Below are 6,937 nucleotides of genomic sequence, written 5' to 3'. Positions count from 1 at the left end.
AAAGTTCATTAACCACCACATAGTACCACATTAAAGTTCATTAACCACCACATAGTACCACATTAAAAAAGCAACTCAGAAATTTGAAGCATGTCTATTTCTACCAGGTACAGTAAAGTAACATTTTTTAAAAAAGACAATAAAAATTCCAAACAACTAATATGTTCATTTGCACAGCAGAACCAGAAGGAGAAACCTGGGAGCTCCCGTTGTGGAGACTTTATCTTTTCCACATGGCTATTCAATGATAAACTTAGCAATCTGAGCATGTGTCACACTGCCATCCTAAGAAGTGTGCCCCTTAACATGCACAGACATCTTCAGTAAAAATAGCAAATGTGACAATGCTAAGTACTTTGAGAAAAATATGTCACTTACCTCTTTGGCTCTCTGTACTGCATCGCTTGGAGGATTCCTGATTTGTGGTGAAGACTTTGTGTTAATTTTGTCGTACAGCTAAAAAGCAAAGAAGAAAAATCCAATCAATACACATCATGTTTTGCTACAGTTTCCAGCTTTCGGTTTATTACTTCAGCAAACAATATTTGTCCTCTTAAAAAGTCAGGGAGATGATGATATCAGCGGGTCTTCTTTGCAATTGTTCATCATTCAGAATATGAGTTTTTATGTACATCTTTTAAAGTAAATGCTTTTAAAGAGAGAAACCAAAATTCTATCTTTAGCAATTAACATTTGTCAATACAGCGGCAACCCCAGTGCTTCCCTCCGGCCAGAAGCAACGTTCACTAACGGGAGTGTGAGTGAAATGAAAGAACAGATTCTGGCCAAGAAGAGTCTGAAAGAATTTTCACAGAAGCCTAGATCTTGGGAAAGGGCAAAAGCAACTCCTTTTAGGAAAGAATGTTCTCACGGAGGATTCTTAGTGATATTAGGTCTTATTAGGGCTATTCATTAACAGAATTAGTGCTGGAGAGACTTCAGCAGGGAGTTGAGGACAGAAACTTGGTCTCTTTTGGCTTTGCAAATTCAAGGACTGTGAGAAGACTGAAAAAGATCTAAATGTATTTACAATCCCCCCCAAACCTCAAAGAATCAAACATCAACTTGATAAAGACCATTGATTTAATTTGTCAGAGAAAATACACTGCAGTTTAGAAGTTTGATTACAATACTAGTTCTACCTCAAATGGAATGGCTTGCATCAGTAGCTGGACTGTTTTGAAAAGTACAATGTTAAAAATGACCCCTGTTAGTCTGATGGCTTCTATTTCCCAACTTCTCTAAAACAGCCTGAGATTTTGGGAGTGGTTTTGTTCCCCATCTTTTTATTCTCTGCATACCAATGCTAGTCCAGAGGTGAACTATTGACTGTGAACATTCTTCAAATTATAACTAGATGCGAGATGACTTGGAAATATTTAGGCCAGTGAGGCAACAAAAATGACCAAGAGAAAGTAAAAATAGGAGGGGCCATTTGACATGATGCCATTAATTAAGAGAGAACTACTGAACTGAAGACTGAATAAATAGTTTGAGCAGAATGGTAAAATGCTACTCAAACATTTTATTAACGTTTTCCAAATCCTTGGAGAATATACATATATATATGGTCTCTGTCATCTTAATATTTCCATCTCTAGTAATTGCTAACAAAAATTTGGAATAAAAAAAAAGTGCTTTCTTATAGAAATATATCTAGGCAGGGTCTCACTATGTAGCCCTGGCTGGCTTGGAACTTATAATGTAGACCAGGCTGGCCTCTAATTTGTAGATACCTACTTGTCTTTGAATTCAGAGAGTTAGGTCTGTGCTGCCTCTAAAGTATTAGGATTAAAGGGCATACCACAATGCCCTGCTTACAGAAATAATGTAGTGACTAGCCTCCCAGACTAATTTATGAAAAGGAATGAAATACTGCATATATAAAATATTAAAAAGAAAATCTCATCAAAGTGAATGCCATCTACCACAAAAATCCAAAACAAAAGACATCATGAATTATAAATATTTAAATATATTATAATTACAAGATGAATGAATCTTATAACATTACATTTGTAGATAACAGGCTTATATTTTTGTTGAGAGTAAATACCATGTTGTGTTCTTATCAAGATAAAACAATATGTAAAGGCCTGAGAGATGCTCAGAATATAAAGACACCTTTAGCTGAGCCTGTTAACACGAACTTGATTCCCAGGTGGAAGGAGAGAACCAACTCTCAAAGGGTGTCCTATAAAATCCACATGTGTGCAATCCCATAATCCCCACCATAGAACATAGTTTTTAAAAGATTAAAAACTACATTTAGTGATGCTGGGGATGATAGTGTATGTCTTTAATACCAGTACCCTGGAAGTAGAAGCAGGTGGATCTCTGTGAGTTTGAGAGCAGCCTGGTCTAAATAGTGAGTTCCAGGACAGTGGGAACTACATAATAGAGGGACTCTGTCTCAAAAACCAAAATAACAACAAACACCACCACTACCACCAACCGTTTAGTGGGCTAGCAAAATGACTTAGTGGGTAGAGGTGCTTACCATCAAGTCTGATGATGAATTCAATCCCTAGAACCTTCACTGGTAGAAGGAGAGAACAGATTCCCACAAATTGTTCTCTGACCTTCACACATGGTCACACAGGTACACACACACACACACACACACACACACACACACACAAGTGCAATTTAAAAGACACTTAGTTATCCCTGATGTCAAAGTATTAATAGCCAAAATTTAAAGAACTTAGATGAATAATAATAACAGCAAGAAAGATCTCAAATCCATTTAAAAGAATAGCAACCTTAATTCAAGGCTTTCTAGGTTGATTCCACTGTCACCCTACCTTGTCTGCACTGAAAATGTTTTACCTAAAAAACCCTTACTTTTTTCCTAACCAAAGACTATTCCTAACACACTTCCAACACTTTCAAATATGAGTATTATTGCTATTTACACAATTAATAAATGCACATCAACTTTTACTCAGAGCAGCAAGCATCCCCCAATTCCTGAACCCAGAGACTTGATTTTGAACCTGGTCGTACTGTGTCAAGCACAGTCCTCTAGCTCTTACGGCAGTATAGTTTCTTTTAGAAGGTTTTGTTTCTTGGTGCTCTGCACAGTACTCAGGGCTTTGACTCTGCTAACATCGAAGACCTGTATTTCAGTATACTGTCTTGAAGACTTTTAGCTGGTGCCTAGGAGACATTCTTGGGCCCAATAGAGGCATTCTTATATGCTCTGTGAGTTTTACATTACTATTCTATCTAGTACTAACTTTTGAGTAATAACAGTCATTCTAGTTGCTTATTCTGTGAGATGGAACCCATATCCAACACTGCTTGGGTGACAAAACCTGAGATTAGAAAGCCCAGGGACCCTGGGGAAAAAAACTAAATACTACTGTTTTGAAAAAGAAACGTAGCAATAAAATGACTCCTACTGATATTCTGCTAGACTCATTGGTCAGTGCCTTGTTCAGCCATCAGAGAGGGTTCCTCCTGCAGCAGATTAAAAATAACTACAGGGACTCATAGCCAGATATCACATAGAAAGACCTCGAAACACAGTTCTAAATGGGATGTCTCTATCAAATCTCTTCCCTCAGGGATCAGCGGACCTGTGGAAGAGGAGGGCGCTGAAAGAGTTAAGAGACAGAAGGAAACAAGGGCCTCTAAATCAATGGGATCAATACACATATGAACTCATAGAAACTGAGGCAGCATGCACAGGGACTGAATGGGTCTGCACCAGATGGGGTCCTAGACTGAAAGGAGAAGTGAGTATATGTTCCAATCTTTAATTTAGACACTATCTCCAACTGATAACCACTGGCACATGGAAATTAGTTTCCGTTCCGACGGGTGGTGGTGGTGCACGCCTTTAATCCCAGCACTTGGGAGGCAGAGGCAGGCGGATTTCTGAGTTCGAGGCCAGCCTGGTCTACAGAGTGAGTTCCAGGACAGCCAGGGCTACACAGAGAAACCCTGTCTCGAAAAACAAAAACAAAAAAAAGAAAAGAAAAGAAAAGAAAATTAGTTTCCTCCAAGGTAGTCTCAACTGGGGAAACAAACTACTCTTAAGTGAAGGCTGCATACCCAGCAGTAAGTACATTGCCAACAGAAAACGAACTCAATGGCACCTTTGGAGGTTCCTTGTCTCACAATGTTATGTCAGGCATTTTCCTCCTCCCCTCTTTAAAATTTTACCTTTTAGTTTTTTAAAATATATATATATATATATATATATATATATATATATATATATCTATATCTATATCTATATCTTCTCCTCCTCCTCTCTTTCTTTTTTCTCTTTACCTTACAGGTATTTTGTCTATACATTATGGCCCAGCTTAATGTTTTCATGAGATTCCTGAGTGTGCAAATGAATGGGTCTATTTCCTGTGCCTTCTCCTGGGCTCTTTTCTTTCTGTTGGTTTGTCTTGTCCTATTTTAATGTGTTATTCATATATATATATATATATATATATATATATATATATATATATATAATGTAAGGAAAAAAATCCATTTTTAATAAAAGAAAAATATTACAAATTTGAAATGCTTTAAAATCAGAAATGCTCCAGCATCTGGAATGTCCCCAAATCCGAACCCTCTAAAACACCGAATTGACTCTACAAGTGGAAAATTCCATGTTTAACCTCACATGAGGGGTTGTGGTCAAATTCCAGGCACACTAAAAATGTTGTATAAAATTATTTTCAGGCTGTTTTTACTGTACATGCTATATATGGAACATAACTCAACTTTATGTTTAGACTTTGTTCCTAACCCCAAAATATCATGTGTACTCAAATATTTAAAATTGGAAAAGAAATACTCAAATATAAAACCCTTCAGTTCTCAAGCATTTCAGATAAGAGATATTCAACCTGCATCACTAGGAACAATAATGACTGCTTCTTTTATTGAGCGCTTTCTAGATGCTAATTACTAGTCAAACACCTTAATATAAGTGTATCCACTTAACCACAGCTAATCTTGCAAGGCTGGTGCCTCTGTTATTCCCATTTTACAGATGAGAAAAACAGATAACAGTGAATAACCACAGTTCTAGCTTTAGGATGACTTTCTGAGTGGCATGCAGGTACCTGGAGTTTCAGAACTTTCATGGCTATATTGTAAGGAAGGTGCTCAGATAAAACTCCTCTGTGCTCTTGATATGGCCTAACACATGCATACATACATGCACAGTGCATGCACATGTGCGTGCATGTGTGCACAAACACACACAGGAACTGTCTTTGCTGTCAGACTGCCACCATCATGGACGGGTGCTGTGGCACAGGTCCATTTGGTGAGTGGTAATAAAATCTTGAGAATCCTTCAGTCCAATGGCCTTGCCCCTGATCTCCCTGAGGATCTCTACCATCTGATTAAGAAAGCAGAACAGAAAGGATAAGGATGCTAAATTCCTCCTGATTGTGAGAGAGCAGAATTCACCAGTTGGCTTGTTACTAAAAGACTAAGCGGATGCTCCCACCCAATTAGAAGTATGAGTCATCCACAGCCTCTGCTTTAGTGGCATACATTCTCTTGTGTACAAGCAATAAAATCACTTCAATGAATAATAAAAAAGAACGGAAACTAAGGCTAACAGGAAGCTGGCAGTGCTGGTGTAGAGCTTGCAGCACAAAAGCCAGGGTTCCTTCCACACTTGGTCTAGGCCTCATTCTGCCTATGGAGGCAGAAGCCTGACGTGTAGGAATCACAGAACTGGGGAGAGCTCATATTTGATTTCCCCTTCTTCTTGAGAAGAGAAGGAGAGGGAACTGTTCTTCCCCCTAGGAAGAGTGAAGGGTAGGGAACTCTTCAGAAAAGCTTGTCCCAGAACTGGAAGTTCCAGACAGTAGAGTTTCTTGCCTTGGTCTCTGGCCAGGGCTTGCCAAGTTGCAGCAAGTTGTAGGCCTACATTGGTACACTAGGAAGGATAGCTTTGTTCAGAGAATCCTTGGGCAGGTTCAATATGTGGTATTTTAGGTTAAGTGAAAACTGACTCAAATCTGTTCCTTTTATGTGTAAGGGCTTCCTTTTATGCCTCTCCTGGATAGCCCACACTTGCAACACATATTAAAGTAAGAATATATGCTTCCTATAAGTCAAAGAAATGTATGAGAGGTAACCTGTGCAAGGCTATTCTGATGGAGTCCTGTCTAAGAGGACTGTCTGCACAGAGCAAGAAGACCCAGAAATAGGAGCTATGGGTAACATCACGGGTCAGGAGACAAGGGTATGCTGCTGACACTAGCTGTTGTCTGTGCCAACAATGCTAAAGCTGTAAATTTGCAACTCAGGACAGCACCAACACTGGCATGCCTGCCACATCAAGGGTACAACAACTAAAAAGGAAGTGGCCGTCTAATGTTGGTGATTATAGAACATGCTGTGTAAGGGATTCTTTTTCTTCTCCACGACCCTTGAGTTTTCCAATATAAGGTAACATTTCATAAATGTTTCTTCAAAAAATAAAAATTGGAACTTGTATGTAGAAATTATAAATACATGTTTGTTTTTTTTTAAAAAAGAGTACCACAAAAATAAACACAGTGGAAATACTTATTTTAGCTTGTTTCTTTGGGAACCAGATACAATTTCTATTTGATCCTGCTTGCACACTGAAAAAAATTTCCCCTGAAATCAAAGACATTTTGTATATTCTATTTCTTTATTTTAAAGAGAATCTTATAGTTTGGATAAATGCCACCTAAGCACCTATGGACTAAAAGGGACAACTGCCAGCTTGTGGCACTAGTGGGAGGTAGTGGAACCTTTAAGTGGGGCCTAGTAGGAGGAAGGTAGGTCAGTGGGACTGTGCCCTTGAAATAGACACTAGTATTCTGTTCGGTTCTTCTCTTTGCCTTTTGTGTGTCATGAGGTGGGTAGCTTCTTCTGCCATTATGTTTTGCCTTCCAATAGGCCCAAAGCAATAGGGAGAACAAACTAAAAC

General features: G+C 38.6%; 1 protein-coding gene across 5 annotated transcripts in view; it reads right to left on the bottom strand.

Annotated features, from left to right (window-relative positions):
- Cask (calcium/calmodulin dependent serine protein kinase) overlaps positions 1 to 6,937 on the bottom strand; it is a 337,083-nt gene that overhangs the window by 56,115 nt on the left and 274,031 nt on the right. For all 5 annotated transcript variants that reach the window (XM_028776008.1, XM_028776009.1, XM_028776011.1 and 2 more), the window contains one exon: positions 379 to 456. In XM_028776008.1, the coding sequence (XP_028631841.1) occupies positions 379 to 456 (78 nt within the window). The remainder of the gene's footprint in view (positions 1 to 378; positions 457 to 6,937) is intronic.

Source organism: Grammomys surdaster, unplaced genomic scaffold, assembly GCF_004785775.1.
Source record: "Grammomys surdaster isolate TR1022 unplaced genomic scaffold, NIH_TR_1.0 263, whole genome shotgun sequence".
Lineage (NCBI taxonomy): Eukaryota > Metazoa > Chordata > Mammalia > Rodentia > Muridae > Grammomys > Grammomys surdaster.
Note: the sequence above shows the minus strand (reverse complement) of the source record. Positions and strands in the feature narration are given on the sequence as shown.